At 33.1% G+C, this 24,094-nt stretch overlaps 1 protein-coding gene across 6 annotated transcripts in view; it reads right to left on the bottom strand.

The window, feature by feature from the left end:
- The window catches only part of RIMS1 (regulating synaptic membrane exocytosis 1), a 534,165-nt gene that overhangs the window by 169,492 nt on the left and 340,579 nt on the right, over positions 1-24,094 (bottom strand). For all 6 annotated transcript variants that reach the window (XM_062186349.1, XM_062186350.1, XM_062186351.1 and 3 more), the window contains 10 exons: positions 20,938-21,061; positions 17,222-17,268; positions 13,588-13,700; positions 12,087-12,217; positions 11,488-11,659; positions 11,210-11,363; positions 10,051-10,122; positions 5,402-5,558; positions 4,605-4,730; positions 2,942-3,004 (listed from right to left, as the gene is read on the bottom strand). In XM_062186349.1, coding sequence (XP_062042333.1) covers positions 2,942-3,004; positions 4,605-4,730; positions 5,402-5,558; positions 10,051-10,122; positions 11,210-11,363; positions 11,488-11,659; positions 12,087-12,217; positions 13,588-13,700; positions 17,222-17,268; positions 20,938-21,061 — 1,159 coding nt within the window. The remainder of the gene's footprint in view (positions 1-2,941; positions 3,005-4,604; positions 4,731-5,401; positions 5,559-10,050; positions 10,123-11,209; positions 11,364-11,487; positions 11,660-12,086; positions 12,218-13,587; positions 13,701-17,221; positions 17,269-20,937; positions 21,062-24,094) is intronic.

Genomic DNA, 24,094 nt, shown 5'->3' with positions numbered 1-24,094 from the left:
AAACTGTCCTAGAGCACCATTTTCAAGCTCAACTTGAGAAAAGATTTTATTGAAACCAAGAATTCAGCTTTCTTTAGAGTACAGTCTTCTTTTGAATTCCCAACCTTAGGTACTTATTATCTTTGTTAACAGGTTACTATAAAAGCATTTGAGAAAATTGCTTCAGAGGTAATTTCTTTTCAGGAATAGTCTAACAAGGTTCTTCATAGAAGGGGAAACAATAGAAAACAGCATGAAATTTACACTCTGAAGATCAGAGTTCCCAGCTGGCCTTGCCACTTACTGTTAAGCCTGCTTCTAGCTCTACAAAATGGGGGAAATAACATCTATTTAACAGGGTCCCTTTGAGAGTTAAATGAGATAACAGGTATATAAAGTATACGGCATACAGTAAGGCAGTGCCAGCATTTCCTATGCTTTATACTACTTCCTCAGAATGTGTTTTAGGGAAAATGGGTTTTAATATCAATAATTCTAGGGGAAATGGAGTAATTAATATGAAGTAGGCACTTCAGTACACAACTTTAAGATGCTGTGCCTATTAAATCTATAGGAAGGCACTTTAATTGGGAAGTTTCCCAAAAATCCATTCGATCCACAAACTCTTTTATCGGTAGAACTTCTTACAGGACCAACTAGATCTTTAGAAAAAACTTGTTTTGTGGCAAATATCAAATACATATGATTTTGAATGTTTTTCCTGTTATTTATGAAGTTAAAGTCTGTTAGAATTTTATTCATATATAAAATTATACCATTAATTCATAACATTAACATAATTAACTGTCAGAAAACTGAGCTAAAGTACGTTAAGTATTTAACGCTGTGCTTGGTATTTAATAATATTATTTTTCTTATTTTTATTGGAGATCAGTAAATCTTCTGGTTTTACTTATAAAAGTTCTAAGTTAATATGACATATTTTGAAAAATTTGGTTAATTAGAATTTCAGTCATAAATAGATTAATGAATTTTTATAATTTGCCTGAAACAAATCTCTATTATTGATATATCCACTAAAAAGCTGCATTTATTTATATGTACAGATTTTTATATTTTTATCTGGAAATGTTAAGGTATTTTGTAAATATGTGAGTATAAAATAGAAGATTATATATAAACACATATACATATATTTGACCTCATGTATTCTCTATCTCCATACTTTAAGCATTTACACAATAGGGAATGAAAAGAAAATTTTTAAAAACTCAGGAATAAAATGATAGTTGCTATAATTATAGTTTTAATAAAAATGAAATTAGCAACTATTAGGGAATTAATTAAGCCAGAAAATTACTGCTATTATAAAAGAAAATCATCAAGGAGGAAAGAGAAGATATTAGTGACATACTTTTGGATCCAAAAATTTGGCTAGCTCTGCTTCAGTTTCCTATGTTATTGTAGCTGTTATTAGTAACAAGGCTTGATTTGCCTCAGATGAACATTCCTCTAGTTTTAAGCTGTTTATATATAAATACACCTATGATTATTTGCCTATATCAGGACAGACAAAGTCAACATCCTAATTTAAAGAGATAGGTTATATGGAATTCAGAATTAATAGCAAGGCATCAATTTTAAAAACAAGACTGCATACATAACATCCTATAAAAAACTACCCACTTGGTACCAAGTACATACCAGGTACCTTAATAAATATATATATTTCTTACACATGTACCTTTGTTTTTAAATGGTTGTATTAGTCACATTAACAGGACTACAAGAAAATGTCAACAATTAGTAAATAAACCATTTCTAGAAGCCATTTGTCTGGAAAAATAACTAATATGCCTGGGCAATTTAGCATTATAAAGAATCTGAGTTGATTTTTATAAAATTTATGATTTTATATCATTTCCTCAGTTGACAAGTAGAACTAATAATTCCTCATTACACTACAAGCAAACAGAGGAACTGCTACCAATAATTTCAGGCATGTACAAATGGAAACAATTCTTATTAGCACAATCATGTTTGCATTAATGAGCAGAACCACATGCTCCACACAGAAATGATGAACCTGGCATTTGTCTTTGTTTCCCATGCCTTGCGGTCATACTTCTTTCATTCTCCTTCCTTTTACTTCTTATTGCTAAAATATTTGGAAGAGTTTTTTGGTGTGCTGATTTGTTTCACTGACTTATTCCTTCCTTGCTTTCTATTAACTGCAGATTAACAATAAATAAATTTACAGACTCATTCTATGAGATATCCTGTAGGAAATTTTAACTTTGGATATGAAATTTGAGACATAATGAAACTAACATAAAGCTTTTGGGCTGTGAGTTCCAATTTAGAGATGAGTATTATATCCTTTGCTGTATGGCTACAAGCCTTTATGGGAAAGTTTGCATTGCAGCATTTTTGAGTTTGAGGGGGTGAAGGAGTCAAGAAGTTGACAAGGTCAATCATCTTCACCATCAGGCAGAAAGTGGAAAATAATCCATTAAAATAAACTGGTAAAGACTTTATTATATGAACATAACACAAATAACAGTAGATTTCAAAAAGAAACAAAAATGACTAAAGAAAGCAAAATTATAATAATGAAAACAAGAACACTGCCATGCACATAAAGATCAGACCTCCTGTGACTAGACAGGTTTGTGTGTGAGGGGCAGGGATGCTCCAACTGAGCATTTAGAATTTCAATTGCAGAAACTGCTGCCTAAGTTTTAGGAATATGAACATGGTTCCACCAAGCTCATTGGTTGCTGGATTTTGAATATGTAGATAGTAAAGTAATCTTGTTGGATCAGAATTGAAATATACTTGAAATCTTTTCCATAACCTCCATATTAAACAAAGCAAATTTTAAATACTTGGCAAATCCACTTTCCCTATTTGTAATAATACCACTAACGGGGAGATGGAAGAATAGTAGAATGGAGAGAGTCACCACACACAGTCACCATTACCAAATCCCTGTATTTACCTGGTAGTATGTAGGCATTCTGCACTTCGTCCTCGTTTTGCTCTGGGCAGCATAAGAAGCTCACTGCACAGACAGGATGATGGGTGGTGAGTGAAACAGATAAATTATGACAGCATTAAATGAGGTGGATTATGCCAATGGTATGCCAATGAAAACATGAAAAGGGAAGAAACCAGATTGTCTGCACTAGCATTTTGGCTTGAGAGGTTAAGCAAAAGTAAACATGACAGCATTTTAAAAGTCTAAACAATAAAGTACAAACATTACGGTAGAGGTCCTAGCTATTGCTGACTTGCTGTATTTCAAAACAATTTAACAGAATATTAAAATAAAACAAAAATAAGCCTTCCCTAAATAAGATATCAAAATCTATTTCAACTATAGACATTTGAGTCATAAAAATATTATAAATTCAGCCTTTCTGATATCCTTGGGGGCCCAAAAAGATTTTGTTTATTTTTGGCAGCCTAGAGTGACAGTTTCCTGAGCTTCCATAGCCACTGAAAATGCAGTTTCATATTGTATTTGTGCTTAACCAACTGAAAATGTATTTGGGATTTTTTAACCTTTAAAACTGGTATGTTTTTCAATATCCAATCCAAATTAATTTCAATATATGGATTGCTCTGGTAAAGTTGCCCTTTGATTTTCCTCCTCAACAAAAAATTCACATTGGCCCAGATGAACGTTGACAAAGTGGCCCTAACTTAACTTAAGCCAGGTGATCTGTAATCCTATTCCTCAGAGCATTTTCCTGTCCCAGTACCCACGATAAGTCCACTCTTGAAGGTCATCACACAACTTCTCAAAGTAGGGAAACAATTGTAAAGTAAGAAGCACAACTTGGGTACTGTGTCCTTGACTCCACAGTGAAAAAGCATTCAGCACCCCTGTCCTTTCCCTATCCCTCAAGGAAGTTTCCCCACTTCAAAAAGCCAGAAAAAAATATGCAACAAGGTGAATATTACAACACCTTAAATCAAATCTTCAGCTTCTTGTTAGGCTAATTGCACAGGTGTGTGGTTACTTTAAGAAGACAGTCGGTAGGCACATACAAAGTATTCTTAACATAGATTTATAGTAGCTGTTTCCATTAAATACTTGCTCATAAACAAGTGCAAAACTAGACTTAATTACATATCATTACATATGCATTTATGAAAGAATCCACCTCAGTATTTTGTAGTTTATAAACATTTTATGGAAAGGCATTTTATTAAAAAAAGCATATATAACAAAAACATTATTACTGAAGTTCTCAAAGAAACTCTGCAATCATAACCATCTTTCAGATGTTCTAAAATACTCTCAATTACATAAATAATTTTATAATTACCTAAGTAGCATCTTAAACACTATGACCTACAAAAGAGAAAATATTTAGACTCGCTTCTGTAATTTAGGTCAGTATCTAAGTCAACAACAAGGTGTATATTTAAAGCTGAATAACCTAAGTTTCAGTTTTGTAAAAAATGTATATAACTATAGAATGCTAGCCAAATATTTGCTAGACTTTCATTTCTATTCCAACACCTTGTTTCTTGAGAAAAATTCAATTCTGAGTGACAAAATACTTTCTTTAATGTACAATGCCACAAAGTTTGTATATATTAAAATAGAACAAAGAAAGTAATAATGTTGAGATCATAATTTGGACAAGTACCTGTCTTGTTCTGACAAATACTGACTATCCACATCTCTGGATCTATGGTCAACTGGACTTCGGGAGGCATCATGGTGTCTGGTTGGAGAACGTGACCTTCTTGTTGGATGAATTTCATCTAAGCTCCTAAAATGATCGCCAAAAAATAATGTGTCAAAGTATATTCTGTTCCTAAAGCAGGTAGGCAGACTAACAGGAAGGAACTGATAATTATTTGCAAACAAAGAACATAGCTTGAGAAGTGCTGGCATCAAACTAAAACCTATTTTGTCAATGAATTAAGAGTGTTTATTCTCTGAGCGTTTTGCCCGTTCTGCTTTTCTCCAAACTCTTCAAAATTCTATCAAAAAGGACCACAATTTGCATCAGCATATTTGGTGATTTCAGCAGTATATTTCAGAGTAAGAGGAAGTACAGCACTGCATTACACATTTTATTTACTTTTCCAAGTACCTAAAGTGTTCAAAGAGACAAACCCAGCTACCTTAAAAATACATTCTGCCTCCTAACCTTATTCTCTTTGCCATTTCTTTGCCCAGACGATATTTATTACAACTTTTCCTAACGTGAAAGAAAACTAGCAAATAGAAGACAAGACAGCAATGCAAAAATTAAGCTTCCACTCCCTGGGGAATTTTTTGAGATTAAGGAATAGATCATTACTTGAAGGACTAAAAAAAAAAAAAAAAAACATTAACTGACCAAACCTTCATTTCATTTGGTTAGAGTCCCATGGAAATTTATTATATAACAAGAGAAAGCATTATCAGGGACGCGGAGCCCATTTCAAAGCCTACCTCTGTAATGGCACATTTGGTAAACGTGAACGCGGCCTTCCCTGATCATCGCCGCGATGAGGAGACACTGAACGTGAGCGGTGATGAGTTGTTCTTTGCTGCTCTGGCACAGTCAATGTTGTTGATTTACTTTCTCTAGCACTAGACCTATAACTCACTGGCAAGAGTACACATAAAACAGTCAGTCAGTATTCTTGCATACTGCAAATATTAATGTGGAGATCACGTTATGTTATAGCAGCCATAGACCTACTAAAGCTAAATGCCATGCAATTAGTATTTGATCAGAAGCCTTATGTTCAAAAGCTTTAAGTAATGTACACAGGGTATAACATACATGCAGAAGAACAGGTTACAGTCTAGGTCTATGGCACCATGGAGATACTACATATGAACATGACAATTGATGTTTCAGACATTATGATAGATACTATAAAGAAAGAATGAGTTAGTGACTTCTCAGTAACACAATAAAGCACTTGACAATGAACCACAGTTAATATATAAGTCAATGTTTAGAAATTTGAATTGTCTTTAAATAAATTCTTTATTTGAGCTTTTCTTTTAAAGAATAAATTATTATAGTTGTATTGCCAATGACCTCATTAAAAAGAAATAAAAAATGCCATAATTTATTAAGAAAATGAAAATAACTCCCAAACAATTTTATTTAAAACAAAGAAGAGTAGCAGATATTCACTATTACTGATGGTGAATTTTACAAATCTCAGATAATAATGCAATTTTAAAATATAAATAATGTATGTTTGGGGATGATTGTGGCAACAATGGAGAAAAAATTAGTCTTCCTACAAAATTAAATCTATCTTGGACATCTGCATCTATTCCATTACCATGTTAGTCAGTAGTATAAGTTATAGTAATTAACATAATTGCAAATAAATATAACTTCTAGCAGCTACTTTTCAACTCAAGTAAAAAAGTTCATATCTTCCCTAATTTGGCTATGATAAAACAAAAATTTCAAATTTATAACAGTATAAAGTTTAAAATTTTTTCACAAAAGTCATTTTTTTCTGTTATTGCAGGGAAAATAAGAATATTGTGTGGCCAAAGAAAAAAACAATTTTATTTGCAACTACATAAAATGTACATACACCATGAATGTTTAAAGTGTTGCTCATTTATTATATGATAATTCCCATATTATTTGAAAAATATGCCACAAATTACCATATTAAAGCAGACTAATATCTCCCAATTGTTTATTTGTTGGGATTGCCTGAACTTAACACTAAGTTTAAAGTTTAAAGAAGGTCTTTAAGCATTTCAGAAACTATAATCTGACAATATTTAAACCACAAAGAAGTTCAATAATTTTCATTCTACAAAATATATAATGACTAAATATGACAATCAATATGGTATAATTTATAACTTAATACATTTTAATTTTTATTATAAAAAGCAATTAAGCTAGTATTTGGGGTTTTGTGTAGAGAAAAGCCTTTTTGTTGTTCAACTGTATATACTGTAAAATTAAGACTGTAAAGCTATCAAGCAAATTAACACATAAGGAAATGTACCTCATGCTCATTATTTAGAAGGTGGTTGTTTATATGTGATCCAAAGTTTGAATTAGTTAAACATTTCAACTTTCTGTTTGCTATCAATAATACAGTAATTATGTAGGGACAATTTTGAATTGGGAGCATTATTAGCTTAAATCATTTGAAGGATATTTGATATACATAAACAAATTTTGTTTAGTTAATTATTATGAAGTACATTTCTCTAGGGTCCTTTATACAGAAATTAGTATCTCTTTCATCCTTTTGTCAAGTGACTTCAGGAAACAAGTGCTACCTTATATATTAACAACTTTTAATGCAATCTGTCTTAGAGTTCACTATAACATCTTGAATTTACAGAGACTATACTGAAGACAACAAACCCTATTTTGGTGACTCAAAGTCATTCTCAGTATAATGTATTCATATATAATGTATGCCTTATAATATTCAAAGTTTTAACACTGGAATCTGTAATTAATGATTTCAGATAAATAGGCAGTTGTAATTTGCTTTTAACAGTAATCTGGCTTTCTAATACATGGTTTATTTTGGTAATATGTAGTCTACTCTTAGAACTATGAATGGGAGGGAACTGCTATTCTATGCTCAACTCAGATGTTTTAGTTGGCTCAGAGATAGAAAGCAGAAATTTCTTCTCCAATTTCCTACATTTGCATTGACTGATGCTCTGAAAAGTCAAGGTTGCCAAATGCTTCACCTCATATGAGGGAATTCTGTATAAGTTTTTCATTTTCCTAAGCAGTTAAACTTTTTTTTTATTCTGAATAGCAATAAGGCTGTAACTAAAAAGTTAACAAAATGTAGCTCTAGCAGTCTCAACTATTTTCCTACATTTCTGTAAGTATGAAAAAGTGCCAAATGTATAGAACAAAAGCATAGAATTAGGTGATTCTAGGCAAGCCAAATTATTGGAAAGTTAGATTTGGCTGTCGTAGAACATTTTGAACTAATATTTTGAGCTTTTTCAGGGTATATATATCCAGATATTTCACTGAGCACAATAACCATACGCAGAACTGGCACCCACATCTAAACAAATGCTCTTTCATGTCGGGTGCTAGAAAATGTAGAAACATAATAAGTCTCTGAAAGTGTATGTAAGTGCATCAAGGCTGTTCATTGATTTAAACCTTCACTCTACTTCTTGACTATTTTATCAATGTCTCATCTTTCCTTTTCACTTAAAATGTATTGTATATTACTATATAACTTTCTCTTTTTGCCAGACATACTCATAGGTATCTTTAGAAGCCACGATGCATCCAGCATTGGATCACTGAAGAGTATATGTGAAAATAAAAGCAAACGGCATGGTTCATTTATTAGTTTATGAAGAGACTTCTGACTCATAAAATATCACACTGATTATTAGTTATATTACAATTTGGTCTCATTAGCTTTTTATATGCTAAGTAAAAATGAAAAGTGTTACTTGGAAGAACAACTTCAACATTGCTTCTATATAATAAAAAACATTACATATGTTTGCTAACACTATGAGAAATATTATATACACCAGTATGGAAAAAAAATATAGTTAGAACTCAGTATTCTTTGGAGGTGTCCAAGACCAATCTCATGTGTATTGGATCCCATAACTCATTTTTAACCCTCAGTAACTATTATTTTGTGACCTTTCAGAGAAATGAGAAAGGATTCATCATTTTAGTATTTAATTGGTCCATTACTCATTAATTCATTCACTATCCTTTCTTATTACAAATAATGAAAAGCTTCAGGTGAGAAAAATGTGAGAATTATCCATAGAAGCAAATTCTACTTAGATAAGTTGGTAGGGACAATATTACCAGGAATAATCTCATCATATTTAAATAAGTCAATGATTTTAAATGGATCATCTTTTGGACCCTTTCAATTTCATAAAAACTAATATACTAACAAATATCATGTGAAAGTTTCTGTATAGAACGTATATACTTATTACAGTCCTTTTAGAAACAGAAACAGAAATAGAAATAGAAGGGAAATATGAAATGTTATCCACTACTATCCACAGTTCTCACTGATATTCTGATATCAATGAGTAATAGTGAAAAATTTAGTTGTGCAGCTCTGGATTGTTTTAATACTATATGTTACCTTGTACAGAAATACAAAATTCAAGGGAAGCAAATAAAATCTGATTTTAGATAATTCTCCATAACTGTATCCTAGTTTTAGCGAAGTTGTTGGCATCTCCCAGATTGTGAACTTACTCATGAATGTGGAATAACTGCCCACAAAATAAGTGTATCCCTATCTTAGAAGTTCAGTAAAAATTAAGGGAACATATGTCAAGACTGTCCAAAAGAACTGCCTTTAGTAATTCATATTTAATTTTCCATATTTAAAAATAATTTCTTTTTGAATATTTACTTCTCTATTTTTAGTAAATCAAGTAATTATTATAGAATTAGTGCCCAGAAAATAAAACTTCAGAGATTTTTATGTACTTTCCTGACAAAACTCAGATGAGAAACATAGATTTGCCCAGTATCACAAAATTTTTAATTAATTTATACAATGACAAAAAGATACTGACTTCAAATGAAGTTTGAATCTTTCTAAAGCATTTTCTTTTCAAAAATAAACATACAGACACATTCTAGGTAGAGTTAGTGGTGAACACATCACAAAAGCATAAAACTTAGAGCCATGCCACATGCAATTTTAAACCCTGCCATGCATCCCTGTCAGTGTATTCCATGGAAGTCTATATATTTTCCAAAACGGAGGAAGTAAAAAACACAGAAAAATGAGTATTTATGTAATGAAATTAACCATATGCTTTAAAAATGAAATTCATATTTTCACTTATGCTCACAGCACTGTGAAATGATTTATTTCACCTAGATAACAGACTTTCAAGGAAGATTTGGACGAAATTAAATGAGTGGGGATGTTGATTGATAGGTACCAGTCCATTTGTAAACTTCCTTAACAATCTGAAACGCAAGTCACCATGGAATAACATAATACTAGTTTCTGTGTGCTCTAAGTCTCCAGTTCAGTATTCTGGAGCAGTCTGGAAGTTGGCAGTGACAGCAAGCAAAGCAGCACAGGGAAGCAGAGCCATGCTCTTCACCCACGCACCTGGAGGCACTACTCCAATACCATCATCAACCTCATAATCTGAGATGTCACTATCACTGATTCTCTGAGATCCTGTACAACAGTAAGGCAAACAGAAACTTTTGTGTCTGGTTGGTTTATGAAGTGTAAAGGACACGGTCAAAGACTTTAAAAAGGCTAGCTATATTACTATTCAACGTTTTTGAACAGGAATAATACAAAGTCAACACGGAGCTGAGTTTTAAAGAAATGGTCATTCTTCAAGAACAACATTTTCCCAGAATTCTCTCCTTATATAACATTACAATGAAGATACATAGATGCAAACTGACTAGAGGACATGGGTTTGGCTTTTTATTCTTTAGTTAAAATACCATGCTGAAAATCTATGGCAAGTGTAGTTCATGGAGGATGAGGCTGAGTGGAAAGGTTCCAGGAGGCCTTTCTTGGCTGGAGATCTATTGAGCTCATATGATTGAAAGAGCATCAAGGCCCTTTATAAAATATTCATATTAGCTCCTAAAATTATCCACTTTACTGCATTAAACATTAATTTTGAGAAAAGGCTTGACTAGAGAAGCACTAATGTAAAATATTCAATTTTACAAGAAAAACTATTTAGTTCCAGATTACCAGAATGAAGCTCGCAAATTGTATTTTTTAAATTAGAAATTTAGTCATCACTCAAAAAGTATTGTAGGTACAGAAAAACATTCCCCAATTACCACATAAATAACAATAAACATACTTTCCAGTGTTTTAAAATATATATTTCTTGTGATTAATAGTAAAGACAATCATGAACTATGAAGTCATTAAAAGTTTACATGTAGCAATCCATCAACAATGACAAATTATTCTCCGTCAGCTAATCAACAACTTAGTAAATCTTGTGTAATAATTAGAATTCAGAGTAGTTTTTGAGCTGACAGCTCCCGAAGTACACACATATGTACAAATGTGTGTGTGTATATATATATATGTAATTACATTGCTAAATATATATAATTTCTTTGCTAAATGTAGAAATTAGTTCTACTGAGTTCTTTCCTACAGATGAACAACTTTCAAGTATTCAGATCTCTAGTGAAACAACAGAAAAAATATCTTGAATGTTAATATCTAATCATGTCATTATAACAGAATTACTTTCTGATAACTCAAAAAGACTTTAACCTACTTTGTAGCTTTTTGCTAGAGCTTTCTCCATGAATGTGTCGCCTTGGCATGAAAGGTGATGGCTGAGGCAGAGGTAGTGAAGACTCATCGTGTGTCTGAAGTTTGTACCAGTGTGGTTCATCATCTAAAAGTGCTGTCTCCAACTCTATAAGGATCTGAAAGGACAGTTTTCAAATTAAATCAAGTGCTATCAAAACATAATGTAGAAACAGTCATGATTAATGCATATTTCAACAACTTCACCAAGCATTTGACTTGAATCTTTGCAATATACATCACCTCTCCAAGAAATTCACTTTCTTCTTCTTGCACTCTGGGTTGATCCCACACAGTTATTTCTAACATTCGTTCTCTAAAATCTCTACGATGCACATGTGAATACACAAAAGTCTGATTCCATTTCGGCTCTAGTACTTTCTTTACTGTTTTGGTTCTCCTTTTACTTTTATCACTGAAAAAATAAGTATTTTTTGTAAATGACAAAGTGAAGACAAGTATATACTGCCATCTACTGCAGTCAAATGTAATAGTACCTCTGTTACTTTACTATTTTAATTTATCACTTTTAAAAGTATGAAAAGGCTTCAGAGTTTGTTACCATTCTGATTTCATTTACAATATAAAGAGCATTTATGGTTACTGGCACTTACACAGGAAGTTATATTCTAAATGATGTGCCCATATCAAAGACAAATAAATGTATGAGCAAGGTAATGACATTTTTTTAAGCTGGCAGATTACTTTCAAATAAACACAAGACTTGAAGAAATTTTTAGAAGTAATTTAGTTATCACTTATATTTAGAAAATATATCCCAGAAACAACAATTCTTCTATTAGTATAGATTTCCATGTATGTTTTCTAAAACCGTTCACTACCTTCTATCTGGGAGAAAATACATTTTTACATAGGGGTTCCGGGGACGCCCATCAACCCTAGGTGGCAGATCTGTGGCTTGCAGGACGTTTACGATCAGCTGGTGCCCCACTTTATCATACCACAGCTTCACCTGAAAGTGACGCAAAAAGAAATGATTGTTGTAAAAATCCTGAGGCCTTAAAATTTTACATAAATGATATTTAAATTATATTTGAAAAAGAAATCATATGTGAAAAAATTTCAGATTGTATTGAAATGGAATTACAGATATGATTTCTGAAAGGAATACCAATTTGAAAGAAAAGTCACTTAATTTTCTTTAAGCATTTTAAATGTAACATACCTGGTAAGCCAACAGTACAATATCTTATGTTTTAAAGATAAAATTAATGATGATTTTAAAAAAAAGAAGGGAATTGGGAGATATTTAAATAGTTATTCATTTTTAAATGTTACATGCAATTGTTTGGTGACCCTAAGTGCTTGAGGACTACAGGGTGGCTACATGCATTTTCTAATGCCACAGGTAGTTGAGATACAAGAACAGTTCTAATATAAGGACTGAGATACACAGTGGGTTGGAGAAGAGGAAACACCATGGCCCTACTTCAAACCCAGACACCACTAAGTGTTCACTGGTATTATTCTTGATCTGCTTTTTTTTTTTTTTTTTTTTTTTTGACAGGCAGAGTGGATAGTGAGAGAGAGAGAGACAGAGAGAAAGGTCTTCCTTTGCCATTGGTTCACCCTCCAATGGCCACTGCGGCCGGTGCACCGCGCTGATCCGATGGCAGGAGCCAGGTGCTTCTCCTGGTCTCCCATGGGGTGCAGGGCCCAAGCACTTGGGCCATCCTCCACTGCACTCCCTGGCCACAGCAGAGAGCTGGCCTGGAAGAGGGGCAACCAGGACAGAATCTGGCACCCCAACCGGGACTAGAACCTGGTGTGCTGGCGCCACAGGCGGAGGATTAGCCTAGTGAGCCACGGCGCCGGCCTTGATCTGCTTTTATAATTAAGCTATTACAGACTAATTTTCATGAGATAAAGAGATAAGAAAAAAGGGCTGAACACATAAATAGTATCTTCAGACTTGGAAGAGATGCTGATTTTATTTCCTTCAGATAGATACCCAAAAGTGGGAAAGCTAGGTCATATGGCAGACCCATTTTCAGTTTATTGAGGATAACTTGAGGTATACAGACCATTAAAAACGATGAAATCCTGAAATCTAGAGCAAAATGGATGGAACTGGAAGACATCATATGAGATGAAATAATCTAGACACAGAAGGATAAATAGCACAGGTTCTCTTTCATATGCGGAAGTTTAAAAATGTCAACTTAAACTTAGGGCAGTAATTACTGGAAATTGGAAAGAGTAGAGGGAGGGGAGATAGAGGGAAATTGTGTATCAGGTACCAAACAGTGGTTAGATAGGATTAATGGGTCCTAGTGCTGTACAGCACAGTGGGGTGAGCATGTTAAAATAAAAAATACATACAGAAAGTTGTCCTGGTAACACTTGGGGGGCATCTTTTAGAGCTCCAGGACTTGTTGGGGAAATAACAGAAATGGAAGGCCTTTCCATCTTCTGAGATTCAAAGGAGCTGGAACCTAAAATGAGAAAAAAAAAATAAGTAATAATTCTAAGTGTTGGGAATAAACTGTTTTTATGAAATGTCAAAATTGTCTATTCTTTGTAGAGAACAATATATTTTGTTTTTATTTGACAGGTAGAGTTATAGACAGTGAGAGAGAGAGACAGAGAGAAAGGTCTTCCTTCCGTTGGTTCACTCCTCAAATGGCCGCTACGGCCAGCACTGCGCCAATCCGAAGCCAGGAGCCAGGTGCTTCTTCCTGGTCTCCCACGCAGGTGCAGGGGCCCAAGCACTTGGGCCATCCTCCACCGCCCTCCTGGGCCACAGCAGAGAGTTGGACTGGAAGAGGGGCAGCCGGGACTAGAACCCAGCACCCATATGGGATGCCAGTGCCGCAGGTGGAGGATTAACCAAGTGAGCCACGGCGCTGGCCCTGAGAACAATTAATTACATTGATACTAGAATCTACATTTTTTCTTCTCTCTGCATTCTCTGCTCTCTGCAGGCTCTCTCTCCCTAGCCTCCTCTCCTCTCTCCTCACTAGCTCCTCTCCTCTCTCTCTCTGTTTCTCTCTCTCTTTCCTTCTTCGCTCCTTCCCTCCAGCCTGCTGGGTTTTCCCCAATAAACTGTTCCCTTAAAAAAAAAAGAATCTACTTTTTGAGGGGATTGCAAAGAAAATTATTATTTTGTTTCCTTTGGTTAATTGACTATTAAAGTATTCAAAATGACATACCAAAATGTTTAAATCTGTTCCAATTTGACTGTCTTGATCTGCATTTTTGGAGGAGATTTTAAATGCACATGTTCTTGCATAGTCACACATCTCAGGCTTTAGTGATAAGGAAGATCGAGCTTGCTATGTTGATCATTTGACTAATAGATCACTTTTGAGCTGTTTTTCTTATTAATGTAAATGCCATATAGAATATAATTTATGAGCAGCCTCTAAGCCTAGAATTCATCATTGCTTTAAAATCCGATTTATCATCTTTTATAGTTTTGATCTTACAAATGAGTCTCTTAAACCTTTGAGAATGTTGCTTATAGGAATTCAAGAGTGACTTGCCTTTATGTAGAAGTGGCTAGTTCTTCTCTCAGCTACTCTACGAGGCTGATCTGTACCCTGACACATACAGCAGTGTGGCACATCTGTAGAAGGTGATCACTCTAATAAGGATAACCTTTAACTCACAGACATTCAGAACTTAGAAAAGAGTTCACTGAGAAATACCTTTTATGGAACACTGTCTGAGAGTGTGCCATCCATATGCTTTTCCTGTATCAACAAATTAAGTCTCATTTTGTACCCTCCAGAAAAACTTTCCAAGGTAATAAATTGGGCTCTAAAATTATTTGATACTATGTTTTCATTATCAGGTATCTTTTTTTAAAGAAAGCTTTTATTTAATAAATACAAATTTCATAAGTACAGCTTTAGGAATACAGCGGTTCTTCTCCCTATACCTGCCCTCCCACCACTCACTCCTATCCCACCTCCTACTCCCTCTCCCATCCCATACCATCCTTCATTAAGACTAATTTTTAATTATCTTTATATACAGAAAACCAACTCTATACTAAGATTTCAACAGTTTGCACCCACACAGACACATAAATTATAAAGTACTGTTTGAAGACAATTTTTGCTGTTAATTTTTATATTACAACTCGTTAAGGACAGAGGTCCTACATTAGGAGCAAGTGCACAGTGACTCTTGTTGTTAATTCAACAATTGACACTCTTATTTATGATGTCAGTGATCACCCAAGGCTCTTGTTATGAGCTGCCAAGGCTATGGAAACCTTTTGAGTCCATAAACTCTGTCAGTATTTAGAAAGGACTATAACCAAAGTGGAAGTTCTCTCTTCCCTTCCGAGAAAAGTGCCTCCTTCATGGGAAGCAGGCCACACAGCAGACTCACAGAATGACAAATATCCTAAACAGCACTCTGACCTCAGAATCAGCCCTCAAGGCATTCAGATCTGGATGAAAAGCCCAGGAGACCATTTCAGGCGTGGAAAGCCAAGACATTGTGGCAAAAAATTATCTACATGAAGGATCTGTGTGAGTGAGAACCCAGTGGAAAGCAGGGGCTATCAGGTATCGTTAAGGTAATTTTTTCTAGGATCTCAGAATAGGAACATTGTTGCTTGTAATATTCAGTTTGTTTCTGATAGAATAGCAATCAGTTAATTTTTTAATAATGTTAATACCGTGAGTCAGGTAACTAGTCCCGTTTCCTTCTTGTATTAGTCACTGGAAACCCATCTCTAGCACATATAAGAATAACATGTTATGCATTTTATATGATAACCTAGTCTATGATTCCTTATTTATCTTATTCATGTATTTTATTCTCCCTTCTAATCACTCTTAATGGTTTTCTCCCATATTATCTTGCAATTTTTAATACTTTATTTCAGTATAGTTTTAAATGTACAAAACAAACACTGTGAAGTATGGCAAAGAGTTCCAATATACGCCACACAGAGCCTCTCCTATTTTCAGCATCTTATAATTAGTATGTTATATGCTAGAATCTATCAGCCACAGTTAACTTCTGGAACTATCATAACATCTCATATAAGTTCATTTGCCACAATTAATGAATCACACTCCACTTTCCCTATTTTTTATATCCAAACTCCCCTTATTCTTCCTGCTCCTTTCAGCCTCCAGTAATCAACATTCTGTGTTCAGATGGTTGTTTTATTTATTTATTTTTTTATCTTGCACATGAGGGACATGAGGTACAATGAAATACTATTCAGCCACAAAAAAGAACAAAATCCTTTCATTTGCAGCAAAATGGCTGGAACTGGAGGATATCCTATTAAGTGAAACAAGTCAGACACATTATCTTGTAATTTAACGCTAATCCACTGCAAAGTAAATGTTTGGGTCACTTCCACATTAGGAATGAAAATTCATTACTTGTCTATTTTTTAGTGTATACAATACCCTCTTATCTCATTTGGACAAACTTTAATCACCATGCAGATAATTCTTGCAACCCTCTAGCCTCACAGTCCTTTGCATACCCTGCCCCACCCCACTTAAGTGAACTTCATCTCTACTCCACCTACTCACTGCCGTTATCATACCTGACACTAGTAAGCAGTGCTACAATTATTTATGAATGTGCCTATTTCCTTCACTAGACTGCTGAGGTAACTGAACTGCTTACCAACCCAACTGAATACTCCAGGGCCACAGCACACTTTTATCAACAGCACATACAGCTGTTACTGTTATAGTAATTTAGCTCCCCAGGGGTCCTAACTGCTGAAGAGGCAGAAGGACATTGCCAGTATAGCCCCCAATGGGGAGTAGAAAGAGGAAAATCTCAAAGCAGAGAAGACACTCTTTGGGTTTCCAGTGATTGCCATGGTTGTAAACTTAGGGTGTTGGTGGAGACATCCTTAGCAGGGTAACACCACTTCATTCAGCAAAAAACTACAGAAAGTGCTAAATCTTTACTCTTCAGTTGAGTTAAATTTATACATGTTGCAATAACAAAAAAATCTTATACTCACTAGACTCCAGTGGAGGGTGGGAACTCTCAGGAATCCGGGGAATGTCACTAAAAGAAACAGAGTTTGGTGAAAATCCTTTTAGCCAACTACCCACCCTGAGGCAATCACAGCCCTTTTTATTTGTGTTGTGAAAAATCCTTTTGGGTCTTTACAGATGTAGAAATGGAGGAGAGTTACTATTTAGGCAACTATTAATGTGCATGAATGTCAAACACCACACAAAAAAAAACTGCAATAAAAATAAGTTTTTTATATATTTATTAGCAAACACTTTAATATGACAACAATCAGACTAATATTGTGGCTAAAATCACCACAATATTTTTACTACCAAAACAGCAGGTTTTGGAAATAAAAAATGTTAAAGGTAATTTTTTACTCAATTCTATAAAATCAAAATGACACAAATTTTACAAATCAGTAATATGCTTTACAAACACATCTGAAAGAGTTTACTGAATGAAAGGGATGGAAACATCTCCTGATAATAAATTGATGGGGTGGATATCATGGGCAAAGTTAATAAAATGAAAAGAATGAGTTGCTTTGAAAATTAAAAATGGTTCAAGCTTGCAACAAAAAAGCCAAAGTATTTTATGTATGTGGATATATATATATATATTCACATATATACCCTCTATAGAGATTCATGTCTCTAAACTGAAGTTAGCTAAATATATGGCTATTCACTGTACATCAGAAAGTGACTAGTGAGAACCACACGTTCCTGCCACACTCAGAGATTATTCTGAAGAATATTCCGTATCACCTCAGCTCAATCCATTTTCCACTATGACCTTGGGAGCCCTGGATCACCTTTGTTTGGGTATTGATTGTGCTGTACAGGACTACTTTACTTCTCACTTTCCAAAGACATTTTAGTGTCAATCTAAGATTAAAAATATGCAATTCCTAACATGACATATTAAAGTAGACTGGAGTTATCTAGGACCAACACAACTATCACCATGTTGTTTGAGAATTTCTAATCATTTAGCCTATAATCTAACATAATTTTGATTTTCTTTTCACTTTTGCAAGGAATGGAAACTAAAAGGTTTCTCTGTTTTCCTGACTTCTTACTTCTACTTTTTTTGTACAAAGTAACTTTAATCCACCTACAATTCATACATTTTACGAGTGATAATATACTTTATGTTGTATATTTTATAAGTAAAATCTATATTTTATGTAATGAACCATTTCCATAAAATAATTTTATGGGTTATAATTAAGAAGCTAATTTATAATACCCAAGACACAGGAAACCAACTATCTGTCCTATTTACCTTTTGCTTTCTTCATCTGAATTCATCTATGTTAGTAAATAAAAGCTGTGAAAAATTCAGAAATGGTTTTTTAGCTAGTAAGATGTCTTTGAAAGTCAATTTCATAGTCAGATATGCAAAATGAGAAACTGGAAGTCTAAACTCAGGTACAGAATTGAATTTTATGTATCTCTGAAAGGACAAAGTTAGAAAGTTGCTAAAAATTCTTAAATGAATCTGAATGAAATAATGCTAATCACTTCAGTAGCATTTTCAGGCATAAATTTCCACTTGACATCTGTATATTCTTTGCCAGTACTTCTTTACAAGTTACTTGGTAAAGTTGTTATCACAGTAGTTATAAGCATAAAGGTCAAGGATACTGTATTTGGTAAGTTCACAAAAATGATCAATGTTTCAAGGTGACTGATGTTTTATACCATGCTGATCAATGTAATTCATACTTAGAATGATTCTAAAATCACTATGCTACTAAACTGTAAATACTGGCTTTCTACTTTAATAATAGGTGTTGAACATAACTACATTAAACATAATTATTAAAATTTAGCTGGATTAATAATATATTAATAATATAATTATTAAAGTATAGCTAGAATTATTTTTCCGATTATATATTAACTTGAAAGTTGATGTCAGCTTTAATTTTTATTCCAATAATAATCTTTGTATTTCATATTGTTTTAAATTCAATAATCCAGCCGGCGCCGCGGCTCACGAAGCTAATCCTCCGCCTTGCAGCGCCGGCACACGGGGTTCTAGTCCCGGTCGGGGCCCTGGTTCTGTCCCGGCTGCCCCTCTTCCAGGCCAGCTCTCTGCTGTGGCCAGGGAGTGCAGTGGAGGATGGCCCAAGTGCTTGGGCCCTGCACCCCATGGGAGACCAGGATAGGCACCTGGCTCCTGCCATCGGATCAGCGCAGTGCACTGGCTGCAGTGGCCATTGGAGGGTGAACCAACAGCAAAGGAAGACCTTTCTCTCTGTCTCTCTCTCACTGTCCACTCTGCCTGTCAAAAAAATAAAAATAAAAAATAAAATAAAATAAAAATAAAATAAATTCAATAATCCATGATAGTTTAGAATTTGGCTATGCTGATGACTAATTTTAAGTAATTTTTATGCAGAAGTAAAATAATATTATCCCAGTCTACTTTAATTATCTGTTAGTTTTTTGGGTCACCATGAATGAATAATATTAAAGTAGATTACTTTTAAACAACTATATTTCTGAAAGTATTTGGGAATGTGCACAATGCTTTATTTTAAATTTTATTTTTTATATTTTTGATGCATTTCCCAGTTTACTTACCTCTTTTCCAGTCTCATATTTACCTCAGCACTAGGACATATGTCATGTAAAACTAGCATAGTGTAGTTACTTTTTAGATCTACATGTTCAATACTTTTGCAAATGTCTTCCAAGTTTTACTCTTAAATCACCACTTAATATGGGTTATAGCTTCCCTTTATTTTAAGTTTTATATATTAATATTAACCTTTGGTACATGATTATACATTTTCACTTGTTTGAGAATTAGGATGATTATATTTTCTTCTAAATTTTACACTGACATATATTCACAAGAACAAAAAAATCAACACTTTTTCAACATAAAAAGTCTTACTTACATTGATAGCTCTATGAAATCTTGGGGAAGAAGGTAAACTAATTATTTCTAAGAATGCATTCAAACATTAAGCTAACTATAATGAGATGGTTCAACATGCCTTCCAGAAATTATAGGCAGGCAAAACAAATATTTATTCCAGACTATGTCAGTTTGCTAGAAAAAGCTTAAAGTCAACAGTATGGAGAACCCTCAACAGACATAAAAAAAAAAAAAAAAATTCCACTGCCTGCAGATAACAAATTATGCTGAAAATTTTGGCCTTATAAATATCATACCATGTATTATAATCAATTAAAATGTGAAAATATTTGCGATGATTTCTGAATTTTAAATTAAAGGTCAGACTACTATGGATAAAGATACAGAAAAATATTATATCCTTTGTAGAATAATACAAAGTTCATGTAGACATATGAAATTAATATTTAAAATATTACGAGATGTGTTTGCTACTGACTCCCTTAGAGGAAAGACTATTCACTAAATTAGAATTAGTAAAAACAAATATTTCTACCATTAAAATAAAATATTTTTACTTTCTATCTGACTTACGAAAAATACAAATCAATACCTTTTTATATTATAGTTGTCAAATGTGGAGTTTCTAAAATGTAGGGAAGAAAATTCAGTATTCCAGTTTTAAGAATTAAGATATTTTAAAATCTAAACTATATGCCCATAACTGATGAAAAAACTATTCATGTGAACATGTACTATATGAATGTATAAACTTCTTTTTAAAACCCTGCTAATACATGTAATTTACTAAACTTAAGAAGTAAGTTTTTTTAGCCTTACCCAATAGGCCTTGAAACAATAATTTCAACTTGAGGTTCTGATTTTGATTCTAAAATAATGTTGTAAACTTCTTCATTTGTAGCTCCCGGCAGGGGTTTACCATTCCATTCTAGAACTTCATCCCCTTGAATTTAAAAAAAAGGGTATTTTTTTACCTTATATATTCTGTTTATTTTTCTTATGTTTTATCTTTTTTTTTTAACAAAGAAATGCAAAACATACAAATAGTTTAATTTTCTAGGCTCTGCTCTCAAAAGCAAATTGATTGTCATATAATGTCAGCTAAATGGTTCTTCTAAACACCTTTTTTCTTTTCTTTGTTTATCTTTTTTCTTCCCCCTGGATATTACTGGTCACTGGAAACAGTATAATACAAACTATCTTCATCTTTTGAGATATACCAGAAATAATATAAAAATAATCTCATGCTATGGGATGGAATTAGCACAGCCTATTGAAAAATATTAAAAAAATAATAATTAGCAGCATGCCCTCCATATAATAAATGTAGGCGGCTCTATATGTGAAAAATTTTTATTAAACTGTGAGTAAATCCTGTTGTATTTTTGATTAAAACAGCAATTAACATAGTCAGCACAAATTTTTTCCATTATACATAATGCTTCCTTTTCTTCACCAGATGCACAACAGAAAAATGCATGAAAGGATTTGAATTCACACCCATAGGGTAACACAGGTAGCTATGGAAAAGTTACAAAGCAAGCAGATGTGAAACTGTTGCATGACAGTTAACCCACTTCCAGATGTTCAGAACACAAACATTTTATACATAATATATGCTATGAAGATTAAAGTACAAGTAGAAAACATTTCAAGATAATAAGAAATTAATATGGTAACAACCTACAGTTGTCATTTTAACTAGAATTTTCACCATCAATCATTTGAGAAAAATCATTTATTTTCCTAAATAGTTGAAAATATTTGTTTCATAAATAGTTAAAACTGTTTTAGGTTCCAAAAAGTTCTGTGTCTAGGACCTTTCAATACACAATATCTACTAGGTTGAGCTGAAATCTCTCAACCTCAAAGACGTACTGAAGTGTCTTAATTGTATGATGTTCATGCATATTTTGCCATTCTCAGTATCTAGGACATTTTAGTAGCTAAACAGAAATTTACTGAACTAACTGGTAAATATCATTAGACATTTTAAAGCTGGGCATATACGTGAATTTTTTTATTTTTGACTAGGTCTTTTTATACAAAAGTAGAAAACATTTTTTAAACTAGAACTATTTCAAAGTAATTCTTTATTTTCCCCCAAGTGGTGCTTAACCAAAGGTAAAACTACATATGTGAAAAGCACATGATACTGTGGTTTCATGAAACAGTATCATTATCACCAATACTTGTAACGGTTTGCCCCAAGCTATTACCTACAAAAGTTTTTCAAACAGGCAATGAATATACTACACCATAAAAACAAGTACATAAAATAATTACAATAAAAATATATTAGGAGTGCTTTCAATTGTTTTGAACCAAGAAAAGTTAAGTTTATATCATACATACAGGAGATGTATGTATGTGTGTATCCTATGAAATATCTTATGAAACAATACTTACCCTGGTATTTTCTACTCTATTAAGTTCTATATAATTTTTAATGATGGATATAAATAATTCTAAATAATGAATATAAACAATAAAATTGATTTCACTACCCAGTAATGAGTTGCAATCAGCACTTTGCAAAAGCACTTCATAACAAAATTCTCTTTACAGACAGTAACCTGGAAACATAGGGCTTACTATCAAATTAACTGAATGTACGCATTTATTTATTTAGAGATCAATAACTAGTAAAGCAGAAGGTGATTTCTTTAATAGTATTTATTTATGAATAGATGGATACATAGATAGATAGGTAATCTCTCCCAACAGAGATACAGACAATGAGGGCACTAAGATGAAAATGATTTTCCTCTGTCCTTAAATTTAGTGGTGGAGAAATAATCTAATGTTATGTACAATGATATGGGTTCATCTGAGGAACAGAAGTAGAGGCAGGTGATACTATGCAGGTAGTAATTTGCTACTGCTCCAGGGGAGCTCTCTGAAACCACTTTAGAGTTAAGGTACCTTCAGTGAGTTGAAGAATGGAAGGGACTTCAACAGGCATAACAAAAGGGTAACCAAGTAGGCGGTTAACTCTGTCTTGAAGGTAGGAAAAGCTTGTGGAGGATCTACAGGTAGACTGCTATTGCTAGAGAATCAGATGTATTAGAAGGCTGATGACCAGGAGACATGGGTCTTAGTGACAGGGAATATATCAGTGTTAATTTTGTCTTAGGTGGTTAAGTCAAGTAGCAGTGCAAAGCATGGCCTTAAAGAGGAACAAGACTGCAAAAAGCTTTGGCACTATAAAAGCAAGATCTTAAATGATGAATAAAAGTCATACTGCCTTAAAAAATAGCATGAGAGTTTTATAGGTCAATGATGTTTATATAAAATAGAAAAAAATAAAACTTTCTAACATATAATGTAAAGAAATAGAATGCTTGACTTAGCAAATAAAACTTTACTGTCCTTAGATATATCAATTGCTTAAAATGAGAGATTCACTTTTTACATTTTAGCTATCATTGTTTAGGTTGAACTTTTTAATATTTTAACATTAAGTTTCTCAGACTTTCAGTTTATGAGGTTGCTGAATAAACAAAATTGTTAATTAAGATTATTTTACTAAAAATAACCCCTTACTGACTTAAGCAATCAATCAAAACAGAAATACAAAATCAAAAGCTGTTATACTTATAATCTGATATGCAAGATTCAGGATTTTGTAGTAAAATTTATCTCACATTAGACTTAGAGTTTAAAATGGATTGTTACTTAATATATAGTACATTTGAATACTTAAATGATTTTTCTAAGTCATGTGCAGGTTATAGAACAACAAATAAATTTTCAAATACCAATAAATAACACATCTGCATAAGTAAAATTTTTATCACATTTAAAGTAACAAATATTTTATTATATAATCTATATGAGAAATGTGATTATGACTGTTTTCTAAAAACACAACTTCTAGAAAAGTGCTTTGTGACTTTAACTTTAGTAATTACCATAGCTTAAATTATAACTATAGAATGAAATGATGCAATGAAACATTTTCCTCACACAGATA

This window comes from Lepus europaeus, chromosome 3 (assembly GCF_033115175.1).
Source record: "Lepus europaeus isolate LE1 chromosome 3, mLepTim1.pri, whole genome shotgun sequence".
In the NCBI taxonomy this organism is placed as follows: Eukaryota; Metazoa; Chordata; class Mammalia; order Lagomorpha; family Leporidae; genus Lepus; species Lepus europaeus.
The sequence above is the reverse complement of the archived record's forward strand: the minus strand, read 5'-3'. Positions and strand labels throughout refer to the sequence as shown.